The 13,802-nt window shown below is 39.2% G+C and overlaps 1 protein-coding gene across 5 annotated transcripts in view; it reads left to right on the forward strand.

Moving 5' to 3' along the window:
* The window catches only part of AFAP1 (actin filament associated protein 1), a 116,100-nt gene that overhangs the window by 48,603 nt on the left and 53,695 nt on the right, over nucleotides 1–13,802 (forward strand). For all 5 annotated transcript variants that reach the window (XM_032686419.1, XM_032686421.1, XM_032686422.1 and 2 more), the window contains exons 2-3: nucleotides 1,747–1,875; nucleotides 7,000–7,097. In XM_032686419.1, the coding sequence (XP_032542310.1) occupies nucleotides 1,749–1,875; nucleotides 7,000–7,097 (225 nt within the window). In that variant the 5' untranslated portion in view covers nucleotides 1,747–1,748. The remainder of the gene's footprint in view (nucleotides 1–1,746; nucleotides 1,876–6,999; nucleotides 7,098–13,802) is intronic.

Consider the following 13,802-nt stretch of genomic DNA (forward strand, 5'->3'; position numbering starts at 1 on the left):
GAACAGCTGCCCAGGATCATGGTAGGGTCACTGTCCCTGTGAAAAAACATGGATGGGGTGCTTAGGGACGTGGTTTAGTGGTGGACTTGACAGTGCTGGGTTAATGGTTGGACTCAATGATCTCGAGGGTCTTTTACAACCTAATTGATTCTATGACAATATTTGCCCAGGTCTACTTCTTCAGAGATTTCTTTGTTAAGATGTTCTCATGCCCTGGTATTGGTGACTGGCATGTCTTCTGTACCTGCTAGAGGTATGTTGGGTTTGCCAGAGCAGCCAGAGCGTAGTGGGGTACAGTCTGCAAATACATGGGAAAATCTGTATTCTTTGGAGACAAGAACAGGCCAACAGCCCCTTGCAGGAGTGTAGCTGCAGCTTCAGTCTGCAGGCTTTCCTATACTGTACTGTTGTCAAGTATAGGATAAAGCAAATGCATCTTGAACAAGGGTTCTTTAAACATCCAGACACATTCTCAGAAATGGAAAAAAAGGATTCCAGGTTCACTTGGGTAAACAACTGTTTCAGAAAGGTTTTAGGAGTAGGGAAGAGCTCATAAGGGAGTAAGCAGCAAGGAATGTACCTTTTAGAGGTCTGAACAGACTTAGTAGCAGTTGCCCTGTTAAGCCTTGAAAAAACTACAAAAACAAATGTGATTAAGTAGAGAAGAATTTGAGTGGAGGCATTTTGGAATGAGGGTAGAACTGAGATTAATTGTAGGTGTGATCCTGAAATGAAATAGATGTTTCTCCTCATCTTTTAATGAGGATGATGTCATGGGATACAGAAAGTATGGAAATGTGAACTATTCTATCAGGATGAAACAAAAAATATAAATAGCACATTCACTTAAGGGAAGGGACCAAAGAATCTCAGAATTATGAGAGAACAAAAGCATGAAAATGTTCTTCAATACCATGGGTTTCTCATAAACCTGCTAAAGAGATATCATATGATTAGGCTGTAACAAAGGTGTTTGTATGTATAGTCTGAGCTACTGCAGTTACTAGCACAGTGGGATGTTAGAACTATGGGGATAATTTGAAAGGAAAAAAGTAGAAATGTACTTATAAAGTTCATTGATAAAAAATTAAGAAGCACTGGGAATAGAAAGAGGGAATGTCATTTTTCCTAGAGCCAATTGGAAAGCCTTGATATCTGAAATAATAGAAATAGGATGAAATAGGAAGTGTATCACTGGGAATGTGAGGAGTGATTAGAAAATATGTGACAGGTTGGGAGCTTGTCTTTGGAGATTATAAAAAAGAAAAATCATTGTAAAAAAAGAAATACCTACTCTTTTTTACCACAGCAAACAGAATAAATAAGGGAAAGAAAAAGAGTCATGAAAATATCAATGGTGTCTAGAAGCTTTACCAAACCTTATATTTGTTCTGCAGTTAGAAATTTTGCAGTTTGTTAATGGGAGGGGAACCAAAGTGGCACTGATAGAAAAGCCAATAGCCACCATTCCTGCTGTTGTCTAGTGCTGGCTTCACCATGTGGTGTCTGAAAAGATACGTCTGTCAGTTTTGAGATAACCACTGTAAATGCCAGTAGTGCTCACTAATGCACTATTCTGTTGGTTCTACTGATGCTTAATAATGTTAAAGTCTGTTTCCAGCAGGGAGGACCGTACATTTTTAAGAAATGCTAGAAAATAACTATGAATATGCATAAATAAGAATTAACTCTTTCTTCTAAAGGGAGTTTTTAGAAAAAGTAATTCTGGGTTTTTTTGTCTTTCAGCCATGGAAGAGTTAATAGTTGAGCTGCGCCTGTTTCTTGAACTTCTGGACCATGAATATCTAACTTCCACTGTCAGGGAGAAGAAGGCAGTAATAACTAACATTCTCCTGAGGATACAGTCATCAAAAGGTCAGTGCCGGGGTGTGTTTTCTTGCTTGCAGAATGCACAGAATAAGTCTGTGCTCAGTGAAATAACTTTAAGAGCTAAAGACAAGCCCTAAATTGAAGCAAGACAGAAAGACAGGGTGAAGCCAAAGTGTAACTTTCCTGAATGTTTTCCTTCGTGTTCAGCAGTAAAATATAGCAAAAGGCACACTAGAAGTATCTTGAGTGCACATGGGTGAATCCAGCTACTAAATTACATCCTAGATAGAATGTTTTTGGTTCTGCTGGTAGAGCGGTTACTTCCTTTTGTTTGTGGCAGTAATGCTATTTGTGAGTTTTGATGAAAAAATTATACTGCGTCAGGGAGTGCTGGCCACAGCACCTTTTCATCTGTGTCAAATGACCCAAATCCATCAAAAAGGCTTGATACTGAGGTGGAGTTGGGTGCATGGCTGATACAGGAGTGCCAAGCCAGAGAAAGGAAATGGCTGTCAGCATGTTTGATTTGCATTTTGCAGTTAGACTCACTTTCTCCTTTTCTTCCTATCTAAAACCATTTTGATTGCACAATCACTTTTGTCTTTATCAAGATTATGGAACTGAGTGCAATATAAGCGTTCACTGTGTATAGGAACCTTTCCACAGAGCTTGTATGAAGAACATTCCTCACTATTTTTTCTAACAGTACTCTTATATTTTTTACACCACCTTTCTGTATGAAGTGACATCTGGACTGTAAGACCTCTGTCTCTGCTAGATTTGACAGAATTACTGTTAGTGTAAACCCTCAGTTTAGATTTTTTGAAAAATACCAGAGTTTGTTGTAGAAAAGCAACATTGTGAGCAGCTGTATTTCTCATGATTTGTTTCTTCTCTGATGCTAGAAAAATATGGTTTGTTTGATACAGTGTTTCTCCCTTTCAGTAAAGAAATAATTTTTGCCACGGGATTCAAGTCAAAGGAGATCAACTTGAAAATAGTTATTGTCCTCCTTTCTGTTTTGATATTCTTAAAGACCCATTGCTATTTTTACTTTACTACTGAGAGAAGGAGGTGAATACCAATTTTTTATATTGTGGAAGGAGCCTTCATGCTCCAAAAGCTGACCAAAATACATCAAACTCCTAAAGACCAAAATCTGTAGGTGAGAACCTGCAATTTGATATGTTTAGAAACAGCTGCATTTTACTGGAGTTCAAAAATAACCTCAACAATGCTGATCTGACACTACATGTTATTCTTGCAGTCTTTTCAACGAGATTTATTAAGAAAAACATTTACATTTTCAGGAAGTCAGACAACATTCTGCTACCAACTTTGAAAACACAGGGAAGGGTTGTTGTATCATTTTTATTGTGGGATTGTGTATGGTGTTCCAGGACAAAAAAACCCTACACCTCACAGTGCTGGGTATGTTTCCAGACTCTTATAATGCAATTATTTATGCTGTAAATTATGGAGTGATCTTTAGCATGGGTTTGGCCTGACCTGACTTGTCTCCTGCATCAGTTCCTAGGCATGATGTGGGAGTCAGATCAGGCAAAGATCTGCTCCATATAGACAGTTCAGTTTTAACTGTCTGAATATCAATTTCTCTGTACCAGGGCACCTCCCTAGGTGTGTTCAGGTTACATCTCTAGATGTGGTAACAGATAAAAAGACCCCAGGACCATAGCTTTTCACTATTCAGCACCTACCATTTATATTTTAAAGCCTATTTCAGGATCTTTAACAAGATCCATTATATCCAATTACAGGATCCATCTGTTAGCAGGATCCATACGAGATCCATGTATTAGTGGTAGGGCTTTGCTCAGTGCAGTTGCTATTGGAACATTTTACGCACTTCTAGTGCCTACATTCAAGGAGATAAAATTTAGACATTTCAAAGAAAAGTTGTAAAAGGATCCAGAAATATGCCTTCAAATTATCCAAAATGAGGTGTCATAATCAATCTTTATGTAGAAAGGGAATGACTGAGAATAAATTTTTAGACTTACTCAACAGTAAGTGCAATGGCTGAATGTTTCTTTCAAAGTGGAAATAAAGCACATGTTTTGAGCATTGAAGCTATGAACTAATGGAAGAACTTAGCAAGTTCTGCATGCCATTGCTGGCATCTTATCAAGATGGAATATTTTTCTAAAAGATATGCTCTAGTTCAAACTAGAATTAAGGAAATCCCATAGTTCAGTTGAGCAAGAGATCATAGGACTATGCTTTATATGTCTATAAACTATAGTTTATGGAATTGCAGTTTAAATAGAATTTAAGTCAGGATGTCCTCTAAAAAAGCATCTCGTTTCTCTCCCCAGGCTACTTTTGTATTGCTTCTTCCTTTCTGTGCTAACTTTCTGCTAGCACAAGCATTATTTCCTTCTCTTTTTTTTTTAATGCTTTAGTCCTAACCAGTGTCGCTTCTCTGGTCTGGTTCAACCTAAGGCCACACACATGCTTATGCTGGCTCAAAGGAGAGGTTGGTGCAGGGACAGGAACAAGGCAGGGAAGGAGAGGAACTGCCTCCTTGGGAGCTCTGCCATCACATCCTGGCTTCAAGTGTGTGTGAAACTACCCAGGGAGTCATGTACTTTACTGGAGCCGACCCTGCTGCTTTTTTTATCAGTTATAACATTCAGTACTCCCATCCCTTTGAAACTATTCATCTCTTCATTAAAATTAAAAGCAATAAAGGATGCATAAACCTGCAGTACACTGTAACTAAGATGAACTATCATTTGGAGTCTATTTTTCAAAATATTGTTTTACTCCACCCACACAACTCCATGGGAGCTCTTGGGTTGCTGGCACAGTTTAAGAGGCCTGAGGACTATGCTGAGATCAGATCCTTCAGTTGCATTTGCAAAATTCAACTGGGTGAATCCAATAGGATTTTTTGATTGCTGTAGAAAACCATGTAAGATCAATAGGGAATGGTAATGAAGGATCTGGGGAACTGGGAAGTGGCTGGCTTCTTTAGAACATCTGGAAATGAACAGTTATGTTTTTCTTTGTAAAGGTGTGGAAATTATTGTAATGAGCTGCTTGGGTTTTAGTAAAACACTTCAACCTAAGTTCTTACTTAGGGAATTCTGTAGAAATCTTTTGCCTTGTTTTGTCCAATCTCCCCCAAATGCACACTATTTTCTTCATTTAATATCTGTCAAGCAGAGAGAACTGGGCCAGGCAGATGTGTTCTTCAGGTTGTAGCTGCCTGGCCTCAACTTACCCTGCGTCCAAACCAGTGGTTACTCTGAATAGCTGGCAAAACTATAAACTTCATTTTTCTTTCTGAGCCTTGGCATACCCAGTGGATTGTAGGTCTGAAGAAAACACTTGGCATTTCCTTCTAAAACTCAGACTTTCTTCTAAAAAACAAAGACACAAAGAGTTTATTTTGGAGTAAGAACTGTTGCTGGATTTAGTCATTTAATATGACTGCCAGCACTGCCTGTTTTCCTTAAAGGGTCTTGATGCCCTAAACCTATAGTCCTCCCTTTGCTGTGTAAGTTGGTAGAAGAAATTAAATGTTAGACCGTTTTTTTGATTAAACACACATAGATTAAATCTGGGGGGAAATTGGTTTACAGAGTCAATAGTATTCACTTGGAATAATTTGGGCCTTTTTTTGTAAAAACCCCTTCATGTGTGACTTCTGGTTGTTAAGAAAAACACGGGAGACTTGGATATGGATGGCAGCTGTAATATAGATTATCCTATATAAAGAGGAACAAGTGAAAGGTATACTGGAAAAAAAAAAAAAAGGAATGTTTCTCAAGACTAATCCCTGTCTTGATTTGTAGGAAAAGAAGAAGAATTTGTAGTCCTTAGAGCAAGTTTAACTTATCAGTGTTGTTTTTCAATCCATGACTTCACAGCCAGTGGGACTGGGGTATTATAACAGGAAACATTTCATCATTGAATTTTTGAGAATTATATGATCTTGATTGAAAGACGTTCATTTGACTTATGTAAATATATATTTTAAAAATGCAACTAAACACTAGGAACTAAATTCAGTCTAGGTTTAAGGAGAGTACAATCAATGGACTGAATTTTTGCCAGAACATTGAGGAGATGCTCCCTAATCTCCTTTTGATATTTAGAAAAGTAAACAATAACATATTCCTATGAAGTGAATTCAGCTATTACTGTGCCAAAACCCAGAACAAGCAGGTCACTCCTTTTTTCCCTTGTGAAGGAGATGGAACAGTGATACAAAGGATCCTCAAAGCAGCTTTTACATTCAGCTCCTTTTCCCTTTTCAAATTCACCTGGGAAACGATGAGGTTATAAAAAAAAAAAGAAGAAAATGGTGAGAAAACATGCTCAGTGTGAGTTCTGTTAATAGTGAGTTGGTTAGGGCAATGTCCCCCCAGCAGTGCTCCAGGTTGGGGTGTCACAGCATCCTGCATCTCTTAGGAGTTGGGCAGACTGTCACCACAGCCCCATGAGCAGAGGTGGTGGTGGCAGCAGGGAGCCCAGGGGACATGGGCACTGTGGGCTTGGCCAAATAGCTGTCACTGTTGCTTCCAGGAAGGCAGGCAGGCAGGCAGGCAGGGTCTGTTCTTCTACCCTCTTCCCCACTCTTTTGGTATGTAAGATAGTTCAGGGCTCATTTCTTTGTGAGGACTTTGCCCATCCAAAATGTGCCGTGGGAACAACTGTTGTCCGTCTCTGCTGACGAAAGGCAGCCAGTCACGTACTGCCCACAGGCTGACTCTGTTTATTCACTCTGTGGTACCACTGTGATGTTTTTGAGTGTGGTATCTTCCCCCAATAAGTGGTTTTATCTGTATCGTGTGTGCCTGGCAATGTGTTTGAATCTTGTTCAAGTCTTTCAGTTTGAGATGGATGTGCAGTTCAGAATGATTTCCTGTAATTTTATTCTGTGTCTGGCATTTGTTGATCCAAACAGCATATATGTCATTATCATATAGAGTAAGTATGTGTTTGTTCTGCTTGATTAAATTCCTGAATTCCCAGCATTCTTTCAGTCCTGCCTCAGTAACCATGCTTGGGAGGTAGGCTATGATCAGCACTGTGTGCCAGATTTCAGTGTGTGACAGTCAGACATGGGATCCACATGTGGAAAAGATATCCCATATGCATCTACCAAGGTGTTAAGTGATGTTTGTTACTCTTCTGCAGGTTTAGAAATAAAAGAACATGTACAGAAACAAGAAGTTGCCAACAGTTTGCCAGCGCCTCCTCAAATGCCTCTGCCAGAAATACCTCAGCAGTGGCTGGTGAGTATTATATTTAATTATATAAATATATGCAAGAGAGAATGTATTTGTGGTAAGCACTAACAGAAATGGTTGCAAGGGGAAGGAGCCTGCAAGTCCAGGGAAATGATTATTCCTCTCACCTCTGCTTTGGTTGAGGGAATTCAGTTCAACTTGCAGAAGAGAAGGCAAAAAATTCCCTATGGTGAAATAAGGCTGGGAATAGGTCACTGGCAAAGACTGTGGAATTGCAGTCTTTGGAGATTTTCGAACTTAAAGTGACAAAAGCCTGAGCAACATAACCTTAACTTCTAAGGTTGACCCTTTGTATGTTGGAGGTTGGCCTGGCCGAGCCCACAGGTCCCAGTTTCTTAGAATTCTATTAATAACATTTCCTGGAGCAAGCCTCATGGGAATACTCCCCCTTGGTAGCTGAAAAATGAAGGTGCAGAGTTTTAAAATGAAGGAAAAAAGCTTCTTTTTTTTTTTTTTAAGTAAAATCTTTAGTGCCCTTCCTACCCACTCTCTGTATATGAAATTCCCTGCAGAACAAGTAGATGCACATGCTCTTAGAGAGGTTTATAGCAAAGACACTGATCGAGATCTATAATTCAATCTTCCAGCTGAGCAGCTGTCTTGTTATAGAATGAACAAGTAATGTTATAGAATGAACAATGTAAACAAGTTTTAATGCTTCTCACTTACTGACTTTACGTTAGATACGATGAAGAAAACATTTTCAGCATTATTTTTTTTTAGAGGAGCATAAACAAATCATGGTTTAGCCTGTTAAGAGGTGAACATGGTCTTTGCCCTAATACAGATAAAGTATCCATCTCTTTGTTCTTCCGTGGAAAGTTTTGTGCATGGTCACAAGGACGACCTGTGGAAACTCACGTTCATTGACTAAAGCAGGAAGCACAGACACAGCTTTCAGGGGCAGAACAACTGGACAACTGATGTTCTGGTTCATTTTAATGTGGTTTTTTTATTGTCACATTTATGCCTGGTTCTAAGAGATGTAAAAGCCAATAGCATCTTATGAACATAAGAACTAATTTATCAGGTTGAACTCCTGGCCAGCCTTTCGTTACATGCTATGTACTGCAGAGCAAAGTGAAAAAATGCAACAAACATGTATTGTGTGGAATACCTTGACCTTTGTTTCTCCCTAAGCACTGCTGGTTTTTGGTTTGTGACCTGAACAAGTTTTTTTCCTCTAAATTTTCATTCTACATAATGTAATGAGATATGCTGAAATCAATATAGGAAGGGAATGTTTATGCTAGAAACCTTAATATCCAGCGTTGGTATATATATTGCAGCAAAATTCAGCTAAAAGGGATGCTGTAAAACAATTATGCATATATCCAATGGATGCAAAAGTGGTCTTATTAATATGCAGTGAAACTTGGGGAATCTATTTCATGGTTAACAGTGCCAGAAACTGATTATTTTTCTTTAATTCAAGATACATATTGCATAAATTACAAGGGAAAGGGTTTGGGCATGAAAATTATGCAAAATGCATGTACCTTTGAAATGTAGTCTTCAGGTACTACCTTCATAAACTGAAGCCAGTTGAAATCCTCATTCTTTCATATTTATGTAGGTTCAGTTTGGCTCTGAAGACTCAAGTTGTTTTTCTAAAGACGACTAAAGTACTTTTCCTTTCTCATACACTAATGTGTAAATTCCCTTAAAGTTGGTACAGCTGCAGAAAGTGAAATGGTGTGAAGTATGAATTAGATCCAGGAGGTCAACACTGTTTTTTGCAGTAGTTCAGTTTGGATTTTTGAGTAACAAAAATATTTCTCTGAGATACTGTGGGAATTACTGTGGAAGTTGACACAGTTAGAGCTGGCCAGTCTGCAGTGTGGTCTTCCCATTTTGAGCCTGGCAGAGTAGAGTTTGAACGTGACTTTCCCTTCTGATCTGCCTGTAACACTGCAGATGCTTTCACCTGAGTGAATTCATCAAACTCAGCTGCTTTTTCCATGTGTCAGAAGCTGATTTTTGCCAAATTTTCTGCAATTGTCTTGGTGCTGTTAGGCAGTGGTGGGTTTCATCTCCCTTTCCGGAGCCAGGAGATGTCCCAAGCCTCTCATTGTCTTGCAATATCCAAATACAGGTTACAAGTGGTGCTATTTTGAGATAGTAGCACACTGTAATTTGTGAAAAAGATGACAGGCTGCTGCTGTCCTGCAAAAGACCAGGTGGAGTCAGAAGGGAGACACAAAACCATCAGCTTTTTGTCCTTTGAACACTGGGGCAAGCTCAAACCCCAGTATGACTCTTTGAATTCTCATGAAGTCACATTGATACAGTGACATTGATCATTAGCTGTTTTTTGGAACTTTGCTTCTTTTTTAAACCCTCATTATTAATATGAGATATGATTAGAGACTGTCATATTATCTTTCTTTTTATACACAAGACATTAGTGACAGTGGCCAAGATCTAATTTTCCTTTCCGTTACTGCTCCTGCATGGTGATTTTCAACCCACTCCAAATCAGTGGAGTCCTAAAAATTTGTAGCTGATGCCAGTCTCCATAAAAACTGTACATAATTGCGTTGCTCAGTGAGACAAATACTGAGCCACCTTTCCTAGCCACTTTTCATAGACCATGCTTTTGTAGTCAAGTGGTAGAAACTCTCTGAGCCCACCAGAGGCTAGGATAGTCTGCTTCAGGTTGCCTGTCTTCACGGCAAGTTGAACTGGCAAGTTGAAAGTCATGGTGTATGGCACCTCCTTTTGCCAACCATTCAGGACAGAAAGTTTTTTCTGCTTGCTAAATAACATCTAGTGATGGTCTTGCCTCCAATGAAAACACGATGTACTGCTGGAGCATAGGAATTTACTGAAAGTGGGAATCGATAGCTTCAAATAAACTACACACTATTTAAAATCTGTGTTTTAAGCCCATCAGTTATTGAGTGTCATGAAAATTAAAGTTTCATTTACGCCACTGTTTCTCTTTGTGTCACTCAAGGGTTTCTGCATTCAAAAATGTTTAGTCTGAATTGGTGTTTAAGCTTCTACTTATGTAAAGATGTGTGGGTGGGAAGGAATTCAATACTCCTTAAAGTAGTGCCAGGAGTTAAAATTATATGTGGGCAGGTGCAGTGCAAGTTTTCCTTTGTAAATCTGTAAATAGACCTGCATATTTGCTCAGGCCAAATCTTGTATCAGTTTTGTTATTCATCAGTCCAAGAACAAAGAGTATAAAATTCATTTTATTTAGAGACATGCTGTTAATAGTTTAAATGAAGTCTCCAGTTACTAAAACATATTAAAGCCCGGAGAGTTTTCCTGGACTCAGTGGGCTTTGGAACGATCTTAAAATTGAGGGACAAAGTTGGACCTTATACTTGAATGAAGGAAATCACCAAGCACTCAACCTCTTAGTAATTCTCTTTGGTTTGGCTACATCTGAGTCTAGCAAACTTTCTGTTAGGCAGAGAAAGCACAAATCCTTCCTTGCTTTAGTCTGTGCATGCAGCTTTTTTGGGTGACCTGCGAAGTAAAGGCTGTCAATAAATGATGTGAAGCTTAAGGGCAACACCAAGTCCTGCTGCAGAACTGAGGCACCACTTGCCTGGGTGCATTGTTGTCTGCTTGGTAGCACAGATACAGTGCCAGCAGCTGGGAAGCTTTGTTTGGGTCAGCAGCAGAGGAGCAGGTCACTGTGTTTGAAATAGTCCCATCACTTCTCCCCTCTTGAATCTACTTAATGCCAGGGCTGTGTCTTTAGCCTGCTTCATCCTTCTCCATGTCAGCAGCTACTTTTATGGCATTTCCCTGCTCTTGACAGGCAGGAAGCAGTGCTAGATGATGGGTTTGGAGGAATAACTGAGCCAAGGCTCTGTGCATATATCGAAGTGCTTCTGGTGGTTTAACACCTGGGATCCCATTATTGCACTATCACAAGTGGCCTTGAAGTACATTTTCCACTGAGGCAGTAGGATAATATCCAGTGTGTCCTGCTGTTCAGATGTGCCTGAGGATTACTGGCATAAATTATCCACAGCATGACAGTGACAGAATACTTCTAGCCTCCAAGCATTTGGTTGTCATATTACATCTGACAGTTGGTGATTTCATTGCACTGTGCAGTCCAACAAAATCAAACACAAACAGCACACTTAGCTATTTTGCATGATTTTCACAGTAAAATCGAGTATATGTTTTGTTTTTCTTGGAATATTAACAATTTAATAATTATTTAACTGCAACACGTGTTCAGCAAAATGCCAGAACCCTGCAGATATGAATCAAAAGGATGGGTCATCTTCCTCCAACCCATTCTTGCACAGGACACAGTTACTCCGTAGGAATGCTTCATATAAACGGGTTTCCTATTGCGGAGAAGAGATTTGACAGCCTCTCTTTTTCTGGCTGACTGTCAGGTATACTCTTAGATACTTATTAGAAAATGCTGAAAGGAGACTGTGTCCTTGGAGAAGAAAAAAAGTCATGTGGAAATCAAAAGAATTTTTGAGGTGAAAGATCACCAATTACATTAATCATTCTTTGCACGGCATCCAAAAAAGTGCCAGTCTTAGAGCTTCTTCTAAAGTGTGCAGTGAGGAGAGTGCCATAACAAAAGCAAGGAGTCCATGTGCCAGGTGGGTACTTAGGAATCTTTGTTTCATCCAGCTTTTTCTTCTAATACTGAAAAGCAGTTGTTATTCTCTGTTCTTCTTTAAAGATGAAATTAAGACAGTATTAGTCTTCAAGTTCTTTCCTTAAAGAAGTTTCAAAAGCCACGAAAATAAATTCAACAAATATTCATTTGTTTAATTCAGAGCTGGCTATAACTTCAGTTTAAACATGTCTCAACAAGTTCTTCCATAATGAAGGAACAAGTAAAGAGGCCTTTTTGATTATTCAGTGCAGTCACTCTTACTGCAGACAATGATAAAATATTAACTCTTTCAGAAACCTATTACAATCTATTTATTGGCATTTGGGTTTCTTTAACCCACTATTTCAGTTTGAAAAGTTGTTCCACCATCCCATTCCATCACTGCTAGTCTTTGTCCTTGCATTTAAGTAGGTTTTTTTCCCCTCATCCTGGTACCTGTGCTTCAGATATCATTTGTAATCACGATCATATTCCTCTCAAAGATTTTATTTTGCTCCATTGTGTATAAGATAGACCTTATTGCTCTGTACAGTTACCTGAAAGGAGCTTGGAACGGGGTGGGGGTTGGTCTCTTCTCCCAGGCAACCAGCAGTAGGACGAGAGGGCACGGTCTTAAGCTGTGCTGGGGAAAGTTTAGGTTAGACATTAGAAAGAAATTCTTTACAGAGAGAGTGATCAGACTTTGGAATGGGCTGCCCAGGGAGGCAGAAGAGAGTGGATGTGGCACTTATTGCCATGGTCTAGTTGACAGAGTGGTGTTGGGTCATGAGTTGGACTCGATGATTTGAGAGGTCTTTCCCAACCTGTTTGATTCTGTGATTCTGTGACTCTCTCAGCTTCTTTTTGAGCTATGGTGTAATTCGAGTGAACAGTATCAGTGCACATGCTGTGTGGATCATGTACTTCAATCACAAGTGACAGAACAGCAGTTTTCTGGACATAGAATCAAAATCATTTAGGTTGACCCTTAAGGTCGTTGAGTTCAACTTTTTACCTAAAGCTACCACTAAATAATGTCCATAAGTGCCACATCTATACCTCTTTAAATACGTCCAGGGGTGGTGACTTCACCACTTCCCTGGGCAACCTGTTTCAGTGCTTGACAACCCTTCTGGTGAAGAAATTTCTCCTAATATCCAATCTAAACGTTCTCGGCCTTCTTGGCCACCTGGGCACACTGCAATTGTGGAATAGTTTCAGCCATCATATATGATTGCATAAGGAATAAGGATAAAGAAATGTATATTGCCTCTTTTTTGCGTTAGCCGTATCTTGCAGGACACTGTAATTGAAATTCCCATTTTCCATGGGTGAAGTTGGTGCATTATTGTTGATGATTTATGTCATGTTTGCAAATTGTATCACAGAAAAGTCTTCGTTAAAGCAATTTCCTTCTCAATTAATTTATGGTGTACCTTTACAGTAATACATATCACCATATTTCATGTCTAAGCTGCCAGAATGAGCTGGTCTATCTCTCTCTCTGAATTGGAATTTACATTTAAACTGAATGAGTTAGAGTAGGATTGAACTTCTGTACCAAGTTCTTTTTATAATCACCGTGAAGCTGTATACACTTTTTATTTTTAACTAGATACTGATGATCTTTGACCTTTATATAAGAAAACTATCAAATTATCAGTGCCACAGATTTTATAGGATATTGTCCCACCATTTTTTCTTAACATGCTCACCCTTCTGGCTTCAGGTTTTTCATTTCTTGTTTCTATGCTATACCTGTCCGTAAAACACCCTCCTTGTGTTGACAGTTGGGGACCAGACTATTTGCTTTCCTCACCATGCTCATTAATGTTCTGTACACAAACACATGGGAAAGGAGTTAGGTCAGTGAGTACCAAGTCTCCTCTTGTTTTTATTCGATGCAGTGCTCAGGCCCTTAGACAATATTGTCCCAGTGGAAAAAGTGTTGCCTGCACTTTTGTCATTGTACTGCTTGTCTTGTCCTCACTGTCATGTCATGTACTTGGATGAGCTTATTAACTCCTGGAAGAGGAAGGTGATTTTGTTTTTGCTGGGGAATACAGACACTTCTTTGAACTCACAATAAACATCTC

Source organism: Chiroxiphia lanceolata, chromosome 4 (genome assembly GCF_009829145.1).
Source record: "Chiroxiphia lanceolata isolate bChiLan1 chromosome 4, bChiLan1.pri, whole genome shotgun sequence".
NCBI lineage: Eukaryota > Metazoa > Chordata > Aves > Passeriformes > Pipridae > Chiroxiphia > Chiroxiphia lanceolata.